The sequence below is a fragment of the Pseudophryne corroboree genome, chromosome 5 (assembly GCF_028390025.1).
Source record: "Pseudophryne corroboree isolate aPseCor3 chromosome 5, aPseCor3.hap2, whole genome shotgun sequence".
NCBI classification, from domain to species: Eukaryota; Metazoa; Chordata; class Amphibia; order Anura; family Myobatrachidae; genus Pseudophryne; species Pseudophryne corroboree.
In genome coordinates this window covers 542,671,918-542,699,005 of record NC_086448.1, presented here as the reverse complement: position 1 = coordinate 542,699,005, position 27,088 = coordinate 542,671,918, and the positions used below count along the sequence as shown (strand labels likewise).

The window sequence follows — 27,088 nt, the reverse complement described above, 5'->3', positions numbered from 1 at the left end:
TGTGGCCAGCACAGTCCCTGCATTTGGCAAGCAAGGTGCCTAAAACGGCTGCAGCACTGGCCGGCGTGTATTTTAGATGCTACAGGCAGCACCCTGCAATCTCTGCAGCCCCCCGAAGCATCCTGAAGACACTCAGGGCAATGCTGCAGTTACCGGCGACGATGGACCGACCCCTTCATGATGTAACCAGGTCCTGGTGTGGGTGGCCCTATCCCCTTTGCGTCACCATTGGTCAGGGGGTGTGGCCAGCACAGGGTGCTGACCCGTCCTGTTACGGCTCTACACACACACACACACACACACACACACACACACACACACACACTAATCATAAGTAACAAAATACCCATGCAATGTAAAATAAAATCATGTGCCACTTGTCAGAACTTAAACCCTCCATCAACTCAACTGAGGGGCGTCATGTGTGCACATCACCGTAACATAATCATAACAAAAAAACAAAGACGTAAAGATATAGATTTGGCAGAAATATATGATAGCTATTTATTTAAAACATATTAAAAGGGAGAAGAAGGAAAGTATAATGGCACAGAAAAGATGTCCAGAATCAACACAATCCAGCAATGCACAATAACCAACCAAAAACAGTAAACGGCAGGCGGATATTACCCAAGGTGCATAACCACAATCATAACATATCTTGGCTAGGGTTGTGATGCTGCCCCTGTGATTGTGGTACTGCAAACTAACCATCCAATGAAGGTAAGCGCATCCAAACATTACACCAAGCCCAGTGACCTGCCATTCCTTACTGCCACAGCAAAGTTCTATTTACAGAACCATGGCACTGCCACCATACCCAGCTACTCTACCAAAACAATAACCCTAAACAGATCTTTGAGAAAAATGAAAAGCCCCTTCTCTGTTAAATGAACACCATGGGGCCTGTACAAATGGAAAATCAAAACTTAATAGAGAAATGCGGCACCACATAACTCCCATTGGCCAGCACAGATTTTGCCACAGCCACATTACTTTTCTACTTGGCTTGATCAATAACTTGACTGTCCCATACATCACGCCAAACAAGCCTCGGGACAATAAATGGCTAAACCATATTACAACTTGGCCATGTTGACAAAACAGGAGCAATATAATGCAATATAATGGAGCATTGCAAATCCAAGGTCGTACTCTTCCTGGGGTCATTGCCACTGAAACAGATAACCAACACCACAGCACACAGCAAACTCCAACAGCCAAAGCGTGCCCCTGAGGCATCTCTCATCTTCCGACCTTGGAAATATGGGGGACCCATCAGTATCTGTGTGGTATGGAAATGCATATTTTACGCAAAAATTAAATATGCATATGTCCACCTCTCCATGATACACTATAGCTTTTTCTCACTGCATTGTGCAATATTTGTGGGCACCTCGCACGCACTTCTGGTTTACCAGTATCACAGATCAGCTTCACTGGGGTGTGTTTTCCCTGGTGCCCTGTTTGTTTATTTTTGTTATCTGCAAGAACCCGTTATAGAGATGTGCAGCTGGCACTTTTCGTGTTTTGTGTTTTGGTTCTAATTCCACTTTGGTGTTTTGGTTTTTGCTTGGTTTTGCCAAAACCACCCTTTCGTGTTTTGGTTTTGGATCTGGATGATTTTAAAAAAAAATCATAATAACAGCTAATATCACAGAATTTGGGGGTAATTTTGCTCCTACAGTATTATTAACCTCAATAACATTCATTTCCACTAATTTCCAGTCTATTCTGAACACCTCACACCTCCAAAAGTGGACAACACAAACATCTGGCCCATCTAGGTGTGGCACTGCAGTGGCAAACAGGAGGACAGATAAAAAAAAAGGCCCCAAACAGCACATCATGCAAAGAAGAAAAATAATTGCAATGAGGTAGTTGTGTGACTAAGCCAAGCGACACAAACAATTGGCCCATCTAGGCGTGGCACTGCAGTGACAGACAGGAGGGCAGATATAGAAAAAAAAGGCCCCAAACAGCACATCATACAAAGAAGAAAAATAATTGCAATGAGGTAGTTGTATGACTAAGTCAAGCGACACAAACAATTGGCCCATCTAGGCGTGGCACTGCAGTGGCAGACAGGAGGGCAGATATATAAAGAAAAAAAAGGCCCCAAACAGCACATCATGCAAAGAAGAAAAAGAATTGCAATGAGGTAGTTGTATTACTAAGGCAAGCGACAAAACCACCTGGCCCATCTAGTAGTGTCACACAGTGGGCTGAATGTCGAAAGTGGGCCGCAATTGTTCGGTCCACTGACAGGATCTCCAGCACACTCCAGTCACTTTTAAAAAAATCTGCAATTGGTGGACTTATACGGCAGTACCCCAGGACTAATATAGCAGTACCCCTGGACTCATACGGCAGTGTCACACAGGATGGCACTTTTCAAAATCTAGGCCCCAAACAGCACCTCATGCAAAGATGTCGAAGAGGTGCAATGAGGTAGCTGTATGACTAAGCCAAGCGACACAAACAATTCCAACTGGAATTATACGTCCAAATCACTGGAATTAATTGGCAAAATCACTGTAATTATACGTCCAAATCACTGGAATTAATTGGCAAGATCACTGTAATTATACGTCCAAATCACTGGAATTAATTGCCAAGATCACTGTAATTATACATCCAAATCACTGGAATTAATTAGCAAGATCACTGTAATTAATAATTATACATCCAAATCACTGGAATTATTCGTCCAAATCACTGGAATTAATAATTACACGTCCAAATCACTGGAATTAATTGGCAAGATCACTATAATTAATAATTATACGTCCAAATCACTGGAATTAATTGGCAAAATCACTGTAATTATACGTCCAAATCACTGGAATTAAATGGCAAGATCACTGTAATTAATAATTATACGTACAAAACACTGGAATTAATTGGCAAGATCACTGGAATTAATAATTATACGTCCAAATCACTATAATTAATAATTATATGTCCAAATCACTGGAATTAATAATTATACGTCCAAATCACTGGAATTAATAATTATATGTCCAAATCACTGGAATTAATAATTATACGTCCAAATCACTGGAATTAATAGGCAAAATCACTGTAATTTTACAACCAAATCACTGGAATTAATTGGCAAAATCACTGGAATTAATAATTATACGTCCAAATCACTGGAATTAATAGGCAACATCACTGGAATTATACATCTAAATCACTGGAATTAATTGGCAAAATCACTGTAATTAATAATTATACGTCCAAATCACTATAATTAATAATTATATGTCCAAATCACTGGAATTAATAATTATACGTCCAAATCACTGGAATTAATAATTATATGTCCAAATCACTGGAATTAATAATTATACGTCCAAATCACTGGAATTAATAGGCAAAATCACTGTAATTTTACAACCAAATCACTGGAATTAATTGGCAAAATCACTGTAATTAATAATTATACGTCCAAATCACTGTAATTAATAGGCAAAATCACTGTAATTAATAATTATACGTCCATATCACTGGAATGAAATGGCAAGATCTCGGTATCGCCTGCCTAGTGAAGTGGAATCTAGATGGGATTTGTTACCGGGGACACAATACCTCCATCAATTGTCTAAATCCCACTGCAATAATGGCGGATACAGGATGCACGTCTAACACCAACATGTGTCAAGGCCTCAGTTATGAGGGCTTCCATCATCATGTAAAGCTGAACCACTAGTCATGAACATAGGCCAGGGCCTCAGCCGTTCCTTGCCACTCCGTGTCGTAAATGGCATATTGGCAAGTTTACATATTTCCTCAGACCATTTAAATTTCTTTTTTGGGGTCTTTTTACTGAACTTTAGCTTTTTGGACTTTACATGCCCTCTACTATCACATTGGGCATCGGCCTTGGCAGACAACGTTGATGGCATTTCATTGTCTATGTCATGGCTAGTGGCAGCAGCTTCAGCACTAGGAGGAAGTGGTTCTTGATCTTTCCCTATTTTATCCTGCAAATGTTTGTTCTCCATTATTTTTCTGGAGTTATATAACACAATGGCCCTCATTCCGAGTTGTTCGCTCGCTAGCTGCTTTTAGCAGCATTGCACACGCTAGGCCGCCGCCCTCTGAGAGTGTATCTTAGCTTAGCAGATTTGCCAACGAAAGGTTAGCAGAACTGCTACTAAATAATTACTAGCAGTTTCTGAGTAGCTCCAGACCTACTTCTAGATTGCGATCACCTCAGTCCGTTTAGTTCCTGGTTTGACGTCACAAACACACCCTGCGTTCGGCCAGCCACTCCCCCGTTTCTCCAGCCACTCCTGCATTTTTACCTGGCACGCCTGCGTTTTTTAGCACACTCCCTGAAAACGTCCAGTTACCTCCCAGAAACGCCCCTTTCCTGTCAATCACTCACCGATCAGCACAGCGACTGAAAAGGGTCGCTCAGACCTGTGTAAAATTGCTTTGTTTGATGTTAAAATACTTAGCGCATGCGCGCTGCGTAGCCATGCGCATGTGCATTTTCCACCTAATCGCTGAGTTGCGAAAAACGGCAACGAGCGAACAACTCGGAATGACCACCAAAATGCGGCACAGGAAAGCGTACCCCTACACCTCACAGGGCAAACCCTGTAAAAATTATTTGGATTAAATATTAATAACCCCTTTATTTGGAGTAAATAATATACAGCACAGGACAGCACCACTGAATTTATATGGCAGCACCACTGGACTGGATTTATACGGAATTATATGGAATTATACAGCAGGATAACTGGAATTATACGCCAGTATCACGGGAATTATATGGCAGTATCACAGGAATTATATGCCAGTATTCCAAGAATTATACGGCAATGTCACAAGAATTATACGGCAATATCATAGGAATTATAAGGCAGTATTCCAAGAATTATACAGCAATGTCACAGGAATTATACACCAGTATTCCGAGAATTACACGCCAATGTCACAGGAATTATATGCCAGTATTCCGAGAATTATACGGCAATGTCACAGGAATTATACGCCAGTGTTCCGAGAATTATACGGCAATATCACAGGAATTATATGGCAATGTCACAGGAATTATACGCCAGTGTCACGGGAATTATATGGCAGTATCACAGGAATTATACGCCAGTATTCCGAGAATTAGACGGCAATGTCACAGGAATTATACGCCAGTATCACAGGAATTATACGGCAATATCACGGGAATTATACAGCAGTAACACTGGATATATGGCAGCAGAGGACACCACCACTGTGACTGGTCACTGGACTGATGCACAAGAGACTTCCCCTGGTCTAATGCAGGACAACACAGCACCACTGAAAGGGACTTATACAGCTACACTGGATATATGGCAGCAGAGGACACCACCACTGTGACTGGTCACTGGACTGATGCTGCACAGGACACTACCCCTGGTCTGATGCAAGACATCACAGCAAAAATGCAAGGGACTTATACAGCAGCCAGCAGCACTGGGGACATATAGCAGCAGAGGACACCAACATTGTGACTGGCTGGAGTGATGCAGCACAATACACTGACTACACTGGACTGGACTTAGCAGCACAACACAGCACAAGACTCGCCACCCCACTCTCCCGCCCCCACACAGACACTGAGGACGGAGACACATCCTCTCACTACACTCTCCGAGACTGGAGTGAAAATGGCCGCGACGCGCGGCTCCTTAAATGGAATCCAAATCCCGCGAGAATCCGACAGCGGGATGATGACGTTTTGCCTCATTCGGGTTTCCGAGTTAGGCGGGAGAACCCGAGCCATGCTCGGAACCGGGTTCAGAGCGTGAAGTTCGGTACGGTTCGGTTCTCTGAGACCCGAACCCGCTCATCTCCACTTTTAACAGGCCTCTCACATTGGGCAACTACAGTAATCACGTGTTTTACTTATCACCTTATACATCCACCTACTGTAGCAGTGATGTGCCCACTTCCCCTGCACAAAGCTCTTACCTCACAGGCTCACAATCATCACATAGAAGTGTTTACAATTCCTGCCTGCTGGGAGGGACGGTCATGTAACACCTACCAACTGCTCGACCATCTCTCCTGCATCCAGTGAAATCTGAACACTGACACTGCCATAACGCCTCCTCCCAGCACCCAGTTATCTTCTCCCCGCATCCAGTGCCACCCCTACAGGTTTCTGCCAGCCTGCTGTTAGGAGTGCTGATGTCACCCCTCCTCCCAGTATCACAGAGGTCGGCAATCTGCTCGCCTCTTCATGAGATTGCTGGGTTAGAATTAGGGGAACTCTGTATGTATGGAGGGTGGGGGTGAGTGGAACTGAGGTGCAGGGAGAAGTTAGGTTAGTGGGAAAAATGTATTAGGGTGCTTGAAGTCAAGAGCATAAGGGGAGCAGTTTGAGGTATTAGGGGAACAGTGAGAATAGTAGGAGTCATAAGAAGAGCAGTATGAGCAGTGAGGTGTGAGTGAGCAGTGTAAGCTGTGCGGTGAGCAGAGAGGTGTGGTGGGGCAGGGTGAGCTGTGGAGAGGAGAGAGCAGTGAGGTGTGATGGGGCAGTTTGTTCTATGGGAAGCAGTAAGTTGTGGATTGAACAGTGAGGTGTGAAAGGAGCACTGTGAGCTGTGGGGTGTGTGTGTGGGGGGGGGGGGGGGATGAGCTGCTGGGTAAGCAGTGAGGTGTGATGGGAGCATTGTGGGGTGTGTGAGTGGGGAGTGAGCTGCTGGGTGAGCAGTGATGGGAGCAGTGAGCTGTGGGGTGTGTGTGAGGGGAGTGAGCTGCTGGGTGAGCAGTGAGCTGTGGGGTGTGGGAGGGGGGTGAGTGAGCTGCAGGGGGTAAGCAGTAAGGTGTGATGGGAGCACTTAGCTGTGGGTGTGGGGGGAGTGAGCTACAGGGGGTGAACAGTGAGGTGTGATGGGAGCACTGAGTTGTGGGGTGCGTGGGGGGGAGTGAGCTGCAGGAGGTGAGCAGTGAGGTGTGCTGGGAGCATTGTGAGCTGTGGTGGGGAGCTGGGTGAGCAGCGGGGGCGTATCTACAGAGAAGGGGACCCACGTGCAGTCTCCGCCTATGGGACCCCTCCTCCTCCATAGCAGGCAGCGCAGATAGTGCTCTGATTGCTAGAGAGACTCTGGCACAGTGCCAGAGACAACAGCGCTTGCGCAGGTGTCCGGGAAAATGGCGCTGACACTGCACAGCATTCTCACCTTTTAAATTGATTCAGCGAGTCAGTCAGTTCTGCCAGCCAGTCACTATTGTTAGCGCCGTCGTCCCAACGCGCCGCATTACAGGGAAGTAGACGCACTAAATAAACTACAGCTCCCAGCAGCCTTTTGCGCCGAAGCATTCCGGGTCGAAGGGCTGCTGGGAGCTGTAGTATATTGAGTGCATCTTCTTCCCTGTAATGTGGTGCGTTGGAAGACCGGTGCTAACAATAGTGACTGTCTGATTGGCTGCTGTGCAAGTTTACGGGAGAGCCACTGCCAAAGGGAGGACAGCAGCTTAGCTGCTTCCAGGAGGAGAAGCATTACCCGCCCCTCCCCCACTCGCAGTACCTCCGGGCCCCATCCGTGGTGGCTCCACACCTCCCCCGGGCCCATCCTCCACCCCCCCACCGCCACCCGCGATTGCTCTGGACCCCCACCCGCAGCACCCTCACACTCGCCCCTCCCCCATCTGTGGCACCACTGCAACTGCTCCTCCCCCAGCCGCGCATGGTCCCGACCCCCACCCTTTGCACCCACGCATCCGCCCCTCCCCCACCCGCGGCACCAATGCACCAGCCCCTCCCCCACCCGCGGCACCCCCGCCACCACCCCTCACCCACCCGCAGCACCCCTGGATCCCCTCCCCCATCCGCATCTCCCGCCCACACCCGACACTCCCCCAACAACAGCACCTACTAGGTGGTTAATTCGGCCTTGCGTGCGCCGTTCACGCCGTTGCAAGGGGTTACGACCCATTAACCATTGCACGCCCTTTGTCCGTGCAATATATAACTGCTCATACAATTATGATTGGAGGTAATACTCAATATAATACAAATATTGCACGCCACAAGGGCGTGCAAGGGTTAAGGGGGCATAGCCCCTTACGACAGTGTAGAGCGCGATGAATCACCTAGTTATAAATATAATATAATTTAAATCAAGTCTACAGAGCAACATAAGCTACAACTGGTTACATCTCCAGGAAATATATACAATGAATACATATCTCCTTTGTAGATCAGCTCTTTGTGATAAATTATTATTGTGCTACTCATAGGATTCTTTTCTGTTTTAAGACTGTCCACACACAGGCCAATCCTTATGCTCAATCTGTAAGTCAAGTGACAGGTCCATTGTTCATTGCCACATACAGATTTGTCCATATTGGTTCCAATCATTTGATGCTTGCTCTTTTCTGTCTTCTCTGTCATCTGTCCCATAACAATCATATTCCAAGATGCTGAGTACACTTCTTATTGAACATAATTAAATAAAATGGCATTGTGTACGTTCTGGAGCTTTATACACAATGTCAGGCTCCTGTATACTGCAAGCCAAGAAATTACAGTCCTCCACATAGACAAAGCTGAACAACACCAGTTTACAACTCTTACATATTTGCAGAAATACACAGAAGCTGAATTTACAATAGGGTACAAATGTTCTATATATGATCCTTTATGCCAAGAGATTTCTATAGTTACTTAAACGCATTTTGTGGGGAAACCCCATCTGCATCACTTTTTATAAAGATGCTACAAGAGCAATTGCAATTGTTACATACTGTATAAATCCTTAAATGCTTAAGCATAAAAAGGGAAAGTAACCTTTATCTTCGCTACTCAAAAAAGACAAGAGATTAATTTTTTAAAAGTAATGGAGTCTTTTCTTTCAAACAAGAACATATGAGTTGCTAGGCACTTGAATTAAATCTAACCATCATACCTAAAGATAAATGTAATTAAAGTACTCCATACGTATTCCATGGCAGATTCAAACTATACAATAGAGGTTGTTAGGTGCTAAAAGCCCTAGAGCCTGTTCATCCATCAATACAGTCATCATTCTTTAGTATCTACTCAAGTTCCACACATGATTGTTAACATTTTAATTAGAACACACCAAACCTTTTCACCAAAAGTGCTTTAGTATATATACTGTAGTAAGCATTGTGATACAGGTTGAGTATCCCATATCCAAATATTCCGAAATACGGAATATTCCGAAATACGGACTTTTTTTAGTGAGAGTGAGATAGTGAAATCTTTGTTTTTTGATGGCTCAATGTACACAAACTTTGTTTAATACACAAAGTTATTAAAAATATTGTATTAAATTACCTTCAGGCTGTGTGTATAAGGTGTATATGAAACATAAATTAATTGTGTGAATATACACACACTTTGTTTAATGCACAAAGTTACAAAAAATATTGGCTAAAATGACCTTCAGGCTGTGTGTATAAGGTGTATATGAAACATAAATGCATCCTGTGCTTAGATTTAGGTCCCATCGCCATGATATCTCATTATGGTATGCAATTATTCCAAAATACGGAAAAATCCGATATCCAAAATACCTCTGGTCCCAAGCATTTTGGATAAGGGATACTCAACCTGTACAAATAAGTTGAAATGAACAGAAAAAATAGGATTTTGATTACCTATTGGTAAATCCTTTTTTCATAGTCCATAAGGGATACTGGGGGAATCTAGTACGATGGGGTATATACGGGGTCCAAAGGAGCCGGTGCACTTTAAATTTCTTCAACTGGGTGTGCTGACTCCTCCCCTCTATGCCCCCTCCCACAGGCAGTTATAGGTAAAATAGTGCCCGAAGGAGAAAGGACATACTTGAGAGAAGGAACATAACAACAATGAGTTGTGAGAGTTACACACCAGCACACCACCAACATAAAAACGACCAACAACGGCTGGTAACAAAACAGCAACAGCTGAACAGGTAACCATATAAAAGATAAGCTGCAGAAAAGTCAACGCACTGAGGTGGGTGCCCAATATCTCTTATGGACTACGAGAAAAGGATTTACCGGTAGGTAATCAAAATCCTATTTTCTCTAGCATCCATAAGGGATATTGGGGGACTCTAGTACGATGGGGACGTCCCAAAGCTTCCAGAACGGGCGGGAATGTGCGGAGACATCTGCAGCACTGCCTGCCCACACTGGGAATCCTCTTTGGCCAGGGTATCAAACCTGTAGAACTTCACAAAGGTGTTCTTCCCCAACCAGGTAGCAGCTCAGCATAGTTGCAAAGTCTAGCCTCCACGGACAGCCGCCCAGGAAGACACCACCAATCTTGTAGAGTGGGACTTCAGAGACTGTGAAACAGGTAAGGCTGCCGACACATAGGCCCGTTGGATAGTAAGTCTAAGCCAACGGACAATGGACTGCTTTGAAGCAGGGCAACCCTTTTTCTGCACATCATATAGCACGAACAAGGAATCCGTCTTTCTGATCCGAGCCATACTCTTGACATAGATCTTCAAGGCTCGCACAGCATCCAATACCTCCGGAGGAGCAGAAGTGCCAGAACTTGACGGAACCACAATATGTTGATTCAAGTGGAACGCAGAGACGACCTTCAGCAGGAACTGCTGCCTTGTCCTGAGCTACGCTCTGCTTCCACGTAAGGTACTTGTCTTCTACCATCATCAGAGGTTCAAACCAGGAGGACTGTAGAAATTCCAACACTACATTCAAATCCCAGGGTGCCATGGGCGGCACAAAAGGAGGTTGAATGTGAAGCATACCTTGCAAGAAGGTCTGTACTTCTGGCAATACTGCCAATTTCTTCTGGAAGAAAATGGAGAGAGCTGAAATCTGGACTGTAATGGAACCTAGACGTAAGCCCTTTTCCACACCAGCCTGCAGGAAATGGAGGAAACATCCCAAGTGGAACTCCGCAGGCGGATACGTGTGGTCCTCGCACCAAGAGACATATCTCCTCCAGATATGATGATAGTGTTTTGACGTCACAGGTTTCCTGCCCTGAACCATGGTAGGAATAACCTTTTTGGAAAGGCCCTTGTGACCTAGGATGTTCCGCCCAACCTCCATGCCATCAAACAAAGCCACCGTAAGTACAGGTAGACGAACGGACCTTGTTGAAGAAGATCCAAGGCCAAGGGTCTTCGACGGACATGTCCAGAAGATCCGCGTGCCACGCCCTCCAAGGCCAATCCGTGGCAATCAGAATTGCCTGGACTCCTTGATTCCTGATTCGCTTGAGTACCCTTGGGAGCAACGGAATTGGAGGAAACAGGTAGACCAGACGGTAAGGCCAAGGCGATGTCAGTGCATCTACTGACCTCACCTGAGGGTCCCTGGTTCGTGAGCAATACCAACAAAGCTTCTTGTTGAGACAAGAAGCCATCATGTCTATTTGTTGGCAGCCCCACTGGTCGATGATCTGCAGAAACACCTGATGGTGAAGCCCCCACTCTCCCGGGTGGAGATCATGACGACTCAGGAAGTCCGCTTCCCAGTTGTCCACTCCCGGAATGAAGATTTGCAACAGTGCTCTTGCATTTCTTTCTGCCCAGAGGAGTATCTTTGACACCTCTCGCATGCAGGCCCTGCTTTTTGTTCCTCCTTGTCGATTGATGTACGCTACTGCCGTGGCGTTGTCCGGCTGTACCTGGATCGCGTTTTTCCTGAGCAGAGGAGAGGCCTGAATCAGAGTATTGTAGATCGCCCGAAGTTCCAGAATGTTGATCAGAAGGAGGGCTTCGTGGGCTGCCACCTGCCCTGGAACTGAGCCCCCTAGGTGACAGCTCCCCATCCTCTCAGACTCGCATCTGTAGTGAGGAGGATCCAATCCTGAATCCCAAAACTTTGGCCTTCCAGTAGGTTGGAGGACTGCAGCCACCACAGGAGGGAAATCCTGGCCTGAGGTGACAGCCGTATTATCTGGTGCATCTGAAAATGTGATTTGGACCACTTGCTCAGGAAATCTAATTGAAATGTTCTGGCATGGAACCTGCCATAGTGGATCGCATTGTACGAGGCAACCATCTTCCCCAACAATCTTATGCAAAGATGGATGGATATTCGAGTAGACCGGAGAACCATGCAGACCATCTCCTGAAGTGTTCTTGCTTTTTCCTCTGGGAGGAACACACTTTCTGGGCCACAATATCCAGAAACATTCCCAGGAACAGGAGCAGTTGAGTTGGCTCCAGGTGGGACTTCTGTAAATTGAGGATCCACCCATGGTGTGACAGAAGCTGAATAGTGTGGTCTATACGGAGCAGTAAAAGCTCCATGGATCTCGCTTTTATCAAGAGATCGTCCAGATAAAAGACAATATTGACCCCCTGGAACCAGAGATGGAACATCATCTCCGCCATCACCTTCGTGAACACCCTCGGAGCTGTGGACAGGCCAAAGGGTAGTGCCTGGAACTGGTAGTGATCATTCAGTATGGCAAACCTCAGATAAGCCTGATGAGGTAGCCAACTCAGGATTTGGAGATAGGCATCCTTGATATCCAGGGAGACCATGAATTCTTGTTCTTCCAGACTCACAATCACTGCTCGCAAGGATTCCATCTTGAACATGAAAACCTTTAGGCAAGGGTTCAAGGATTTCAGATTCAAAATAGGTCTTTTCGAACCATCCGGTTTCAGTACCACGAACAAGTTGGAGTAGTAACCCTATTCAAAATGGGTCTTACTGAACCGTCCGGTTTCAGTACCATGAACAAGTTGGAGTAGTAACCCTTTCCCTGTTGTTGTAGTGGCACTGGAACAATGACTTGAGACTGGACCAATTTTAGGATGGCTTGTTGCAGCATAACACGCATATCCTCCAAAGCTGGCAAGCTTGATTTGAAAAATCGTTGGGGAGGAGCACCGTCGAACTCCAGCTTGAAGCCCTGAGAAAGGAGGTCCTTTACCCAGGTATCCTGGCAGGAACTTTCTCAGATGTGGCTGAAGTGACGCAGCCGAGCTCCCACCTCGAGATCCCCTCGGGCTGTGTGGGCACCGTCATGCTGAGGCCTTAGTGGAAGCTGAACTGGTGCTCTCCTGAGAACCGGCAATCGCTGGTTTTCTTGTCATACCTCTCGTGCCTCTAGCCACATTGGAGGCACCTCTGGTCTAAATCTGTTAGACCGAAAGGATTGAGTAGATGGCCCGGGTAGGAACGTCTACCCGGCGGGGCTCCAGAGGGAAGAAACGTGGATTTCCCCGCAGTAACTTTAGAAATCCATGTATCCAATTCCACCCAAAGGAGCCATTCCCCTGAAAAGGGGAGAGATTCCACACTGCACTTGGACTCTGACGCAACCACAAAGCCCTGCACGCCGACACTGCCATAGCAGATGTTCTAGCATTAATATTGCCTGTCTCCTTGAGAGAGTCACACAGGACGCGTGCAGTGTCCTGAATGTGCTTCTGGAGAGTCACTATAGTGACCAGGGACTGTGGGACACATCCCCCGAGAGGCCCTCCTGAATCTGAGTAGCCCACATATGAATAGCATGAGTCATTCAGCAACCTGCTATAATCGGTCTTTGTGATATACCCACTGAAGTGTGAATAGACTTCAGTGTAGTCTCTATTTTACTACCCCTAGGGTCCTTTATGGTAAAGGAGCCTGGAGCTAGCAGTACCGCCTTTTTAAAGAGGTAAGATACTGATTCATCAACAGCCGGGGGTTCTTCCCAGATCTTCCTGCCCTCCTGAGCAAATGGGAAAGTGTGCAAAAACCATCTTGACACTTTTTTTATCTGGATTTTTCCAGGCTAACTTAAATAGGTCATCTAACTCTGCAGAATCAGGGAAAGTCACATTCTATGTGAAGAAAAATGACTGCTGTGCTGCAGCGTCCTCTAGAGGGAGTTTTAGAATGTCCCATGTAGCTAAAATAAGGGGTACAATACCCTGTGCAGAAGGGGAATCCCCAGTAACAGGATTCAATTCCTCCCCTTCCTCCTGTATCTCCTCATCAGAGTCTGAGAGTAAAGCAGGTAACCCACCTTTAAGTGGTCCTGAGGTAGAGAGGGGCGTCTGTGGAACACCTGCCCTTGCAGCTAGGTCTGCAACAGCCTGCTGCAGTTGTTGAGTTTTTTGAGCATTAGCAGTGAGCTGAGATGACATATCTGACATCATGGATTTTATGGCGCCTAGCCAGGAAGGCACTTGACCCCCCCCCCCCCCCCCCAGCCCCCTCACTGAGCTGTGAGGCCTGACTACATTGTTCACATGATATGGAACCAGATGTAGAGGGAGAGAATCTGGTGTGACATTCACTGCATAATTGGTGTGTTTCCATGTTTACAGTAAACACTTATATACACATACACACAGACAAGTAATACAATAGCAAACCTGCCTTTACTGTATGTGAGAGGGAGACAGAGAGAAAAGAACAGCACACCCAAGCTAAACAGCCCCAGTGAGGCTGCACGCAGTTATATCACAGTGAAACACTGGAGTTTTTATCCTTTTCAGGACACAGATCGTGTACAATAGTGGCTCTCCCCCTTTGCTACACCCCTGTACCAGTTTTCCTGCGTATCCTGAGTGTCTGGAGGAGCTGTGTGTGCCTGCTGTTACAGCTGTAAGCAGAGGAAGGCGCCAAAACACAGCTGGTCCCGCTCTGAGGAAGTTCCGCCCCCCTGTAAGGGCACCGGAGTTTCAGTTATATTTATACTGGCAAAGTCTCCCTAGGAGTGTAAAAACATAACAGCAAGTGCTAGTTTTATCCACCGCTGCCAGTGTACACAGAGGGCTATAGCGGGTCCCCCTCAGGAGGGTCCCACATGCCTCCCCTGCGTTATTGTCGCACCATGAACCGAGGGCCCCCGGTTTGTACTCACCACTGTCGTCACCTTCAGCCTATTGTCAGGGGTGTGCTGTGTGCTGCGATTGCGACCGCTAAGGCGCAGTGCCCGCTGTACAACAACCTCTCAGGACGGTGGTCCTGAGGCGGGGAAGCGGCTCTGACACCTTACAGAGGACGGTGACCGTCCCTCCCATAACTCCCACGGTGCAGGTATACTGTTGCCCAAACAGCATACCGAAAATAATAAGGTTTTAAAAGAAACTGAAGAAAACTCTCTGGAGCTCCAGAGTGTGCATCCTCTCCCGAGGGCACTTTTTCCTAAACTGTCTGTGGGAGGGGGCATAGAGGGGAGGAGCCAGTACACCCAGTTGAAGAAATTTAAAGTGCACTGGCTCCTTTGGACCCTGTCTATACCCCATCGTACTAGATTCCCCCAATATCCCTTATGGATGCTAGAGAAAAATACCTCAGATTCATTGAACTATACAAGAAGCCAGGCCCGGCGCTATCCGCTCAGCGAAGGGATGCAGTGCAGGGAGGCGCTGGGACAGAGAGGCGCTTTCCCTGCTCTGAATCCCTTCACTGCTGCGCCGTCCTGTCACTCCTGTGACTCCTGTCCCCCCTGCTGCTGCTGTGTCTGTCACTGTATGACAGTCACTGGCAGCAGCGTCTGCAGAATCAAAAACCTCCTGCCTCCCCTCCCCGTGTGACAGCGGCTGAGTACGGGACAGACGGGGGCGGAGCTTAACGGGGCGAAAGGGGGCGGGGCTAAACGGGACAGAAGGGGCGGAGCTACACTGACCCGGCTGCACTGAGAGGGAGACTGGCTTAGGTAAGTGGTGTGTGTGTGTGTGTGTGTGTGTGTGTGTGTGTATGTGTGTGTGTGTGTGTGTGTGTGTGGTGGGTGGGTGTGTATGTGTGTGTATATATGTGTGAATTGTGTGTGTGAGGTATGTCTGCGTACGCGCACTTTATGGACGCTAGTACTGGGGGGGGCATTACGTATAATGACGCTACTACTGGGGGAGGCCATTACATGCAAGGACGCTACTACTACTGGGGGGGCATTACGTATAAGGACGCTACTACTACAGGGGGGCATTACGTGAAACTACGCTACTACTGGGGTGGCCATTATTTATAAGGACGATACTACTACTAGGGGGGAATTACGTATAAGGATGTTACTACTACTGTGGGTGCACTACGTATAAGGATGCTACTACTACAGGGGGGGCTATACGCGTAACAACGCTACTACTACTGGGAGGGTGCATTACGTATAAGGACGCTACTACAGGGGGGGCATTACGCGTAACAACGCTACTACTGCTGGGGGGGGGGCATTACTTATAAGGACGCTACTAGTACTACGGGGGAATTACATATAAGGACGCTACTACTACGGGTGGGGCATTACGTATAAGATTAATAAGATTGTGCTACATTGTGGCGTAATTTTAAATGGGGGTACTATTGTGTGGCCATGCCCCTTAGTTGTGAGACTACACCCCTTTTCCCGGCGCACGCCAACGGAATATGGGAGGGCGCAATTTTATAGTTTGCAGGGGGGCGCCGAACACCCTAGCACCGGCCCTGCAAGAAGCTCACATCATCTTGGCCCCCTTGCAGCCCAGGGTTATAGGCTAAAGTCCCAAATGACTCTCGGGGTCATTCCGAGTTGATCGCTCGCTAGCTACTTTTTGCAGCCGTGCAAAGGCATAGTCGCCGCCCACTGGGAAATGTATTTTAGCTTTGCAAGTGTGCGAACGCCTGCGCAGCCGAGCACTACAAAAATAGTTTGTGCAGTTTCTGAGTAGGTCTGAACTTACTCAGCCGCTGCGATTACTTCAGCCTGTCCAGTCCCGGAATTGACATCAGACACCCGCCCTGCAAACGCTTGGACACGACTGCGTTTTTCCAACCACTCCCTGAAAATGGTCAGTTAACATCCATAAACGCCCTCTTCCTGTCAATCTTCTTGCGACTGGCTGTGCGAATGGATTCTTTGTTAAATCCATCGCCCAGCAACGATCCGCTTTGTACCCGTACGACGCACCTGCGCATTGCGGTGCATACGCATGCGCAGTAGTGACCTGATCGCTGCACTGTGAAAAATGGCAGCGTGCGATCAGGTCGGAATGACCCCCTCTGTTGCAAAATGCTGTTGTAACCATGTGAGCCCAACATCAATGCAGAGCTGGATTAACCACAAGGCAACCTAGGCGCCAGCCTAGGGCTCGGCGGATCCCAATGGGCTCATGACCGCAAATCATGAAATATGGCCAGTCCATCACAAGACTGTGTATTAGTATATACAGCTCATTGTCAGGGGTTTATATACCTTTATTTTATGTTAAAAACCTGTGATCCTAGTACTTCCGAGTATTGCGGTTCATGCATGCCCAGTCAGCAACCATTGTAGGCACACTGCACTCTGGGTAAATCAGTGCACAACGGAGCACCGCTATACACATGCCCCATCGTAAATTGCGCACATCGCAGTCTGTTCATCTTTATAATTGTCTCTCACTCCAGTGACTATAGGATAATTATTGTTTTGATCGTTTTATCTCACCCACAATGGCCGCATCCATATGAGAGACAATTTCGATCTCTGTACCATTACAAAAAACATTTAGAGTAAGACATATAATAGAGATTAACAGACACTGGGTGTCTGCAATTCATGACGTTATGACTCCCAAACTTTCTTTGTCTGTACTTTGCAGTGAATCGGACGGGCCCAGTCGAGCCCCAGCCAGTCCCAGCACAGAAGCAGGTAGATAGAATTTTACAATTACTAGTACATAATAGATGATGATGATGATTTATTTACCAATTATTTTTTATGTAATTGTTTGTGCCCAGGTTACTTGTAATTTACTTATTATATTATTTTACTCTGTGAGACTGCACTGGGTTCACTGAGACTGGCAGTGACTTCCAGTTGGAAGTCCTACCTGCCAGCCAGAGACACTACAAGCAGTCCCATTGTGAGGTGTTTCCTCCATCTGGGACTGCCAGACCGGGCTGCGATTAGCAAAGAGCTTGCTTCCTCTAAGAAGCTACTCTCTGCCTTTCGGGCAGCCCTAGCCGACTTCTACAGACTGCAGCTGATGCAGTCCATAGATGCTGGGGGTTTGTGTATGCGCAGTAGTACCGTCACCGCTGCTGCGCATGCACTGGTCCCGGTATCTGTGAATTACATTGTACAGACTGCACTGCCCCCTCACACATGTTTGCCACGATTTGCAGATCTTTCAGGAGGGGGCAGGCCAAAATGATGTAATTGAAATGAACTGCATCATGGAGCTTAGTAATAATAAGATTTTACTCACCGGTAAATCTATTTCTCGTAGTCCGTAGTGGATGCTGGGGACTCCGTAAGGACCATGGGGAATAGCGGCTCCGCAGGAGACTGGGCACAGCTAAGAAAGATTTAGGACTACCTGGTGTGCACTGGCTCCTCCCACTATGACCCTCCTCCAGACCTCAGTTAGGATACTGTGCCCGGAAGAGCTGACACAATAAGGTAGGATTTTGAATCCCGGGTAAGACTCATACCAGCCACACCAATCACACCGTATAACTCGTGATATGATACCCAGTTAACAGTATGAACATAACAGAGCCTCTCAACAGATGGCTCAACAATAACCCTTTTAGTTAATGATAACTATATACAAGTATTGCAGACAGTCCGCACTTGGGACGGGCGCCCAGCATCCACTACGGACTACGAGAAATAGATTTACCGGTGAGTAAAATCTTATTTTCTCTGACGTCCTAGTGGATGCTGGGGACTCCGTAAGGACCATGGGGATTATACCAAAGCTCCCAAATGGGCGGGAGAGTGCGGATGACTCTGCAGCACCGAATGAGAGAACTGAAGGTCCTCCTAAGCCAGGGTATCAAATTTGTAGAATTTTGCAAACGTGTTTGCCCCTGACCAAGTAGCAGCTCGGCAAAGTTGTAAAGCCGAGACCCCTCGGGCAGCCGCCCAAGAAGAGCCCACTTTCCTCGTGGAATGGGCTTTTACAGATTTAGGGTGCGGCAGTCCAGCCGCAGAATGTGCAAGTTGAATCGTGCTACAGATCCAGCGAGCAATCGTCTGCCTAGAAGCAGGAGCACCCAGCTTGTTGGGTGCATACAGGATAAATAGCGAGTCAGTCTTCCTGACTCCAGCTGTCCTGGAAACATATACTTTTCAGGGCCCTGACTACGTCCAGTAACTTGGAATCCTCCAAGTCCCAAGTAGCCGCAGGCACCACAATAGGTTGGTTCACATGAAAAACTGATACCACCTTAGGAAGGAATTGGGAACGAGCTCTCAATTTCGCCTTTCCCATATAAAATACAGATAAGGGCTTTTGTCAATTCTGATACACGCCTGGCCGACGCCAAGGCCCACAGAATTACCACTTTCCACGTGAGGTATTATAGCTCCACGGATTTAAGTGGCTCAACCCAATGCGACTTCAGGAAATCCAACACCACGTTGAGATCCCACGGTGCCACTGGAGGCACAAACGGAGGCTGACTATGCAGCCCTCCCTTAACAAAAGTCTGAACTTCAGGCAGTGAAGCCAGTTCCATTTTGGAAGAAAATCGATAGAGCCGAAATCTGGACCTTAATGGAACCCAATTGTAGGCCCATAGTCACCTCTGACTGTAGGAAGTGCAGAAATCGACCTAGCTGAAATTTCTCCTTTGGGGCCTTCCAGTACGCAACATATTTCCGCCATATGCGGTGATAATGGTTAGCGTTCACTTCTTTCCTAGCTTTAAATAGCGTAGGGATAACTTCCTCCGGAATTCCCTTTTCCTTCAGGATCCGGCGTTCAACCGCCATGCCGTCCAACGCAGCCGCGGTACGTCTTGGAACAGACAGGCCCCCTGCTGCAGCAGGTCCTGTCTGAGCGGCAGAGGCCATGGGTCCTCTGAGATCATTTCTTGGAGTTCTGGTTACCAAGCTCTTCTTGGCCCACCCGGAACAATGAGTATAGTTCTTACTCCTCTCCTTCTTATTATTCTCATTACCCTGGGTAAGAGAGGCAGAGAAGGGAACACATACACCGACTGGTACACCCACGGTGTTACCAGAGCGTCCACAGCTATCGCCTGAGGGTCCTTGACCTGGCGCAATATCTTTGTAACTTTTAGTTGAGGCGGGACGCCATCATGTCCACCTGTGGCCTTTCCCAACGGTGTACAATCATTTGGAAGACTTCTGGATGAAGTCCCCACTCTCCCGGGTGGAGGTCGTGTCTTCTGAGAAAGTCTGCTTCTCAGTTGTCCACTCCGGGAATGAACACTGCTGACAGTGCTAACACATGATTTTCCACCCATCGGAGAATCCTTGTGGCTTCTGCCATCGCCATCCTGCTTCTTGTGCCGCCCTGTCGTTTACATGAGCGACCGCAGTGATGTTGTCTGACTGGATCAGCACCGGCCGGTGTTAAAGCAGTGGTCTAGCCTGACTTAGGGCATTGTAAATGGCCCTTAGTTCCAGAATATTTATGTGTAGGGAAGTCTCCTGACTTTTCCATAGCCTTGGAAGTTTCTTCCCTGTGTGGCTGCCCCCCAGCCTCGAAGGCTGGCATCCGTGGTCACCAGGACCTAGTCCTGTATGCCGAATCTGCTGCCCCCTAGAAGATGAGCACTCTGCAGCCACCACAACAGCGACACCCTGGCCCTTGGAGACAGGGTTATCCGCCGATGCATCTGAAGATGCGACCCGGACCACATGTCCAACAGATCCCACTGGAAAATCCTTGTATGGGACCTGGCGAATGGAATTTCTTCGTAAGAAGCTACCATCCTTCCCAGGGCTCGCGTGCATTGATGCACCGACACCTGTATACGTATTAGGAGGTCTCTGTCTAGAGACGACAACTCCTTGGACTTCTCCTCCGGGAGAAACCCTTTTTATCCTGTTCTGTGTCCAGAACCATACTCAGGAACAGTAGACGCGTCGTAGGAACCAGCTGCGACTTTGGATATTCAGAATCCAGCCGTGCTGTTGTAGCACTTCCCGAGATAGTGCTACTCCGCCGAACAACTGCTCCCTGGACCTCGCCTTTATAAGGAGATCGTCCAAGTACGGGATAATTATTTCGCCCATTACCTTGGTAAATACCTCGGTGCCGGGGACAGACCAACGGCAACGTCTGGAATTGGTAATGACAATCCTGTACCACAATTTTGAGGTACTCCTGGTGAAGAGGGTAAATAGGGACATGCAGGTAAGCATCCTTGATGTCCAGTGATACCATGAAATTCTCCAGGCTTGCAATAATCGCCCTGACCGATTCCATTTCGAACTTGAACCTTCGTATATAAGTGTTCAAGGCTTTCAATTTTAGAATGGGTCTCACCGAACCGTCTGGTTTCGGTACCACAACATTTTGGAATAGTAACCCCGGCCTTGTTAAAGGAGGGGTACCTTGATTTCACCTGCTGGAAGTGCAGCTTGTGAATTGCCGCCAGTACTACCTTTCTCCGAGGGCAGCAGGCAAGGCTGAGGTGAGGTAACGGCGAGGGGGAGTCGCCTCGGACTCCAGCCTGTATCCCTGTGATACTATTTGCAGAACCTAGGGATCCACCTGTGGGCAAACCCACTGGTCCCTGAAGTTCCCGAGACGCGCCCCTACCGCACCTGTCTCCACCTGTGGAGCCCCAACGTCAAGCGGTGGACTCAGAGGAAGCGGGGGAAGATTTTTGATCCTGGGAAGTGGCTGCTGGTGCAGCTTTTTCCTTCTTCCCTTGTCTCTGTGCAGAAAGGAAGCGCCTTTGACCCGCTTGCTTTTCTGAAGCCGAAAGGACTGTACCTGAAAATACGGTGCTTTCTTAGGCTGTGAGGAAACCTGAGGTAAAAAATTTTTCTTCCCAGCTGTTGCTGTGGATACGAGGTCCCAGAGACCATCCCCAAACAATTCCTCACCCTTATAAGGCAGAATCTCCATGTGCCTTTTATAGGCAGCATCACCTGTCCACTGCCGGGTTTCTAATACCCTCCTGGCAGAATGGACATTGCATTTATTCTGGATGCCAGCCGGCAAATATCCCTCTGTGCATCCTTTATATATAAGACGACGTCTTTAATATGCTCTATGTTAGCAAACTATTATCCCTGTCTTAGAGTATTAATAATATCTGACAGGGTATCAGACCACGCTGCAGCAGCACTATTTATGCTGAGGCAATTGCAGGTCTCAGTATATAACCTGAGTGTGTATATACAGACTTCAGGATAGCCACCTGTTTTTTATCAGCAGGCTCATTCAAGGTGGCCGTATCCTAAGACGGCAGTGCCACCTTTTTTGACAAACGTGTGAGCGCCTTATCCACCCTAAGGGATATCTCCCAACGTGACCTATCCTCTGGCGGGAAAGGGTACGCCATCAGTAACTTTTTAGAAATTACCAGTTTCTTATTGGGGGAACCCACGCTACTTTACACACTTCATTCATTCATCTGATGGGGTAACAAAACACTGGCTGCTTTTTCTCCCCAAAAATAAAACCCCTTTTATGTGGTACTTGGGTTCATGTCAGAAATGCGTAACACATTTTTCATTGCCGAGATCATGTAACGGATGTTCCTAGTGGATTGTGTATATGTCTCAACCTCGTCGACACTGGAGTCAGACTCCGTGTCGACATCTGTGTCTGCCATCTGAGGTAACGGGCGCTTTTTTGAGCCCCTGATGGCCTTTGAGACGCCTGGGCAGGCGCGGGCTGAGAAGCCGGCTGTCCCACAGCTGTTTTATGTCATCCAGCCTTGTAAGGAGTTGACATTGTCGGTTAATACCTTCCACCTATCCATCCACTCTGGTGTCGGCCCCACAGGGGACGACATCCCATTTATCGGCCTCTGCTCCACCTCCACGTAACCTTCCTCATCCCACATGTCGACACAGCCGTACCGACACACAGCACACACACAGGGAATGCTCTGACTGAGGACAGGACCCCACAAAGTCCTTTGGGGAGACAGAGAGTGAGTATGCCAGCACACACCAGAGCGCTATATAATGCAGGGATTAACACTATAACTGAGTGATTTTTCCCCCAATAGCTGCTTGTATAAACAATATTGCGCCTAAATTTAGTGCCCCCCCCTCTCTTTTTAACCTTTTAAGCCTGAAAACTACAGGGGAGAGCCTGGGGAGCTGTCTTCCAGCTGCACTGTGAAGAGAAAATGGCGCCAGTGTGCTGAGGGAGATAGCTCCGCCCCTTTTTTGCAGACTTTTCTCCCGCTTTTTTATGGATTCTGGCAGGGGTATTTATCACATATATAGCCTCTGGGGCTATATATTGTGATATATTTGCCAGCCAGGGTGTTTTTATTGCTGCTCAGGGCGCCCCCCCCCCCCCCAGCGCCCTGCACCCTCAGTGACCGGAGTGTGAAGTGTGTATGAGGAGCAATGGCGCACAGCTGCAGTGCTGTGCGCTACCTTGGTGAAGACTGATGTCTTCTGCCGCCGATTTTCCGGACTCTACTTGCTTCTGGCTCTGTAAGGGGGCCGGCGGCGCGGCTCTGGGACCGAACATCAATGGCCGGTTCCATGCGGTCGATCCCTCTGGAGCTAATGGTGTCCAGTAGCCTAAGAAGCCCAAGCTACCACCAGTTAGGTAGGTTCGCTTCTTCTCCCCTTAGTCCCTCGCTGCAGTGAGTCTGTTGCCAGCAGATCTCACTGTAAAATAAAAAACCTAAAATATACTTTCTCTCTAGGAGCTCAGGAGAGCCCCTAGTGTGCATCCAGCTCAGCCGGGCACAGGATTCTAACTGAGGTCTGGAGGAGGGTCACAGTGGGAGGAGCCAGTGCACACCAGGTAGTCCTAAATCTTTCTTAGCTGTGCCCAGTCTCCTGCGGAGCCGCTATTCCCCATGGTCCTTAAGGAGTCCCCAGCATCCACTAGGACGCCAGAGAAATCGTACTCGCTCTCTCTCCTCTGTCAGGAGGGGGGGAGGGGGAGTTCTGGGTACTCAGAACCCCCCGCCCCCCCTCACGTGTACTATTGTATAACACAAAATTATATAGTCAATGATTAAAAGGCATCTGCTGTGATATCACAAAACTACTGCAGTGAGACATTACTTATATGTGTCAATATACTTTCACAATTTACCGAATGCTTTAGCGACATCTCCTGGGCAGCTGCAGCCTCCGTCCTTTAAGCAAGATAAAAATAAAATCACTTACACAGCTTTATACACAAATAATATGTCTAAGATCATCCTTTACTTTTATGGTTTGTGTTTCTTGATATAGTTTTATACAGTACTTCATTTATATTGTATAAAACTCTAAATAAAAATCAAAGCTGAATGCGATCATTACACTAATGCAAATTCTAGTACTAAGGTATACACATGTAAGTATAAAATGTATTTGCTAATGTTGTCTACTGCAAGTGGTTTTCTATTCTAGTCATCATGTGATCAGCAAGTGTAGCAGACCTTGCTCGCCACCTAGTGAGTAAAGTGAATAATGTAAGCTCTGTTATTGTTCTGGAGCTCCTGGTTTGTAATGTTTGGACAAGCCTTACAATAAAATTATGTAATGTTACAAACTCATAGCCACAAAGCTGAATGTGAGCAGTTGGCTGGGAAACTGATTTCTACTGCTAGATTAAGCTACTTAACTTTATAGCAATAGTAAGTCAATTTCTGGAAATGTATTATGTAACACACCAATATCTTCTACAGCGATGTAAAGTTTTAGCATGATGTACAACCTTCAGACTGTTTCAAAAGGTTGGGAGCCTTCACTTTGTAAAATAAAAATACAACATAAATATACTTTTTCCATTAAATACAGTATCTTTATGATGAACACAGTACCTTAATGATGAAAATATTATATTCTTTCAAAATCATATAATACCCTACAGTATGTTAAAATTAGCTAAGATCACCATTTCTTCACTATTTCTCAATAACAAAAATTATGGCAAAATTGAATAATTAGGTGTCTAATTTGGAAAATATTTCTCCCTTAACACCCAATGATGCTCTTCTGTGGGCGAGTCCCAGGTGCTGTTTGAAATCACCGGGAGCAGGGAGGGGTGTGGCTCAGTAGATCTTCAGTAAAAAGATGGACAGTCAATAGGTTGACCTCAAATGGTCAACAGGGTCACATGTCGACCTGGTAAAAGGTTGCCATTAGAAAATGTCGACATGTACAAAGGTTGACATGGCCAAAAGCTCGACATGAAAATTGATGACACAAAATGTGTTGACCATATATGTATTGACCATTGTCATGTCGACCTTTTGAACCTATTGACCTTAAGCACTATCTACCTTTTGCCTGTTGACCTTGTCAACCTTTTGCATGTCGACTATTTGGGTCGACCTATTATCTATGTTTTTACTGTAGAGCTATCAACCGGATACCAGGATGGGGCTTTGTGGGACCGAAGAGATTTTACAAATATCATCTGTCATATGAATGTTTAATCAGGTGCTAAATTAACTGTTTCACTGAAAATACCACTAGGGAATGAAAACGACAGAAATGACATGCATGCAGTCTTGTTGATGATAACGTCTCACCAGGAGATAAGGTGAAGCGGCTGGAAATGAATGTAGTGCAATGAGTTATGCGGGATAATGTCCAGCTGTGGAGTAACACCAGAGCCAATTACAAAGATGGACAATCAATAGGTCGACACCAAATGTTCAACAGGGTCAAAGGTCAACATGGTAAAAGGTAGCCAGGGTCAAAAGGCCATGCTCATTGGACAGTTTGTAGCCTGATATACTGATAATTAAATACAGAATCTACCATGCAAAAATGAATAAAAGCAGGTTTCATCTACCCATCTACAGTATCGTCTTCCACCTATCGGTGACTATTTGCACTAACAATTTTTCTGCCGAATCCTGCTTCAACTGTCTTTATTGTTTCCTCTATCAAATTTGGTTATGAGGCACATGCCTAGGGGCGCCACTTGCTGGTTGCGGCACTGCCGAATGCCCCCCCCTCTTCCCGCACACCACATCTGAGCAGCGAGCCTTCTCTTTACCCAGAGGGGAGAGGGAGTTAAAAAATGCGGCAGAGCTACATGGACAGAGTACAGCTGATGCAGATCTGCTGCTTGTGAGATGAGCGAGAGAGAGAGGGGGTGGGATGTACTAACTTTGCACAGTACATCTCTTCACATATCCATACTAATCGCATATAGTATGTAACATATGTGATTAGGGTCTCCTCATAAGAGCTTTCCTTTGCGATTAGCGCTGGTCCCTTGACTTCCGAGTTTATGCCCCGGGAGTCTGTCTGCACATACGCAGAAGGACGTGGGGGATGCTGGGAAGGATCACGTCGGATTTCTCTCAGCTAGGAATGTGGACAGAAGCTCACAGGATTCTTTAGGTGTTACCCTCCGCATCGGAGCGCTGGTGCAGAGAGAGAGAGAGAGAGGATGAGACCCTACAATGCCTGACACTGGGCAATCACACTAGTGCCAGTAGAGCGCTCTCATTGGCAGTGCCATTGTCAAACTGTACCCAGAGGCTGTTATGCATTCCCCCCCCATTTGGTTTCAGGGTGCAAGCCTAGTGGCTAGCACGGGGTTTCTGCAACATAGCTCACTGACCCCCCCCCCCCCCCCCCAACAGCCCGTCTTCCCCATAATGGAGTATGACAGGAGAGGCTCTGTCTCACCTGATCGCATGTCACTGCTGCGAATCCCAGCCCTGGCAGCCCACTACTTCCTCAGATGCCTGCAGAGCCTCCTGCATTCACCTCCTGAGCTGCTGCTGACCCTGCCCAGATGAGTGCACTAAGTCACTGTTAGCCAACTGCTCCTCCTGCTTTTAACCAAGCAATAAAATTAAAAAAATCAGGCAGGGGGCGATCTTTGCAGTGATGCCTAGGGACGCTCTCACCCCTAAATCCACCCATGGCTATGGTGGGTGCAAGGGGTGCCATTGCTATGGTGCCCGGGGGTTAGGAAGCCCCAGACTCAGCTCATATAACTGTCTACCAAGTTCCCAAAACTGACTGCTAAGAAATTGGGTCTGGGGAACTTGTCAGTGGCAATCTCTGTATCTTTCTCTCAGTAAAGCTCCACACTGATGTGATCCATCTCCCACAATCCTACTTCATGCACACAGACCCATCTGAGCTAATCTGAAAGCCCAACACTGCCAGAGAGTAGGCTCTTCCTTCTTTACAGCTTTTCTGAATCTGAGGGGTAGGAATTGAAATTATGACAGGCCCAGAAAGGGATACGGAAAGTCTACCTAAATTAACAAGATCTCCACCCAAACTGGAATTTCCTATTCTATGAAG

At 47.2% G+C, this 27,088-nt stretch overlaps 1 protein-coding gene across 3 annotated transcripts in view; it reads right to left on the bottom strand.

The window, feature by feature from the left end:
- The window catches only part of GMPR (guanosine monophosphate reductase), a 266,998-nt gene that overhangs the window by 37,234 nt on the left and 202,676 nt on the right, over positions 1 to 27,088 (bottom strand). For 2 of the 3 annotated variants that reach the window (XM_063923209.1, XM_063923206.1), the window contains one exon: positions 23,916 to 23,958. The exons of the other annotated variant lie outside the window; for it this stretch is intronic. In XM_063923209.1, the coding sequence (XP_063779279.1) occupies positions 23,916 to 23,958 (43 nt within the window). The remainder of the gene's footprint in view (positions 1 to 23,915; positions 23,959 to 27,088) is intronic. 3 annotated transcript variants of the gene reach the window in all.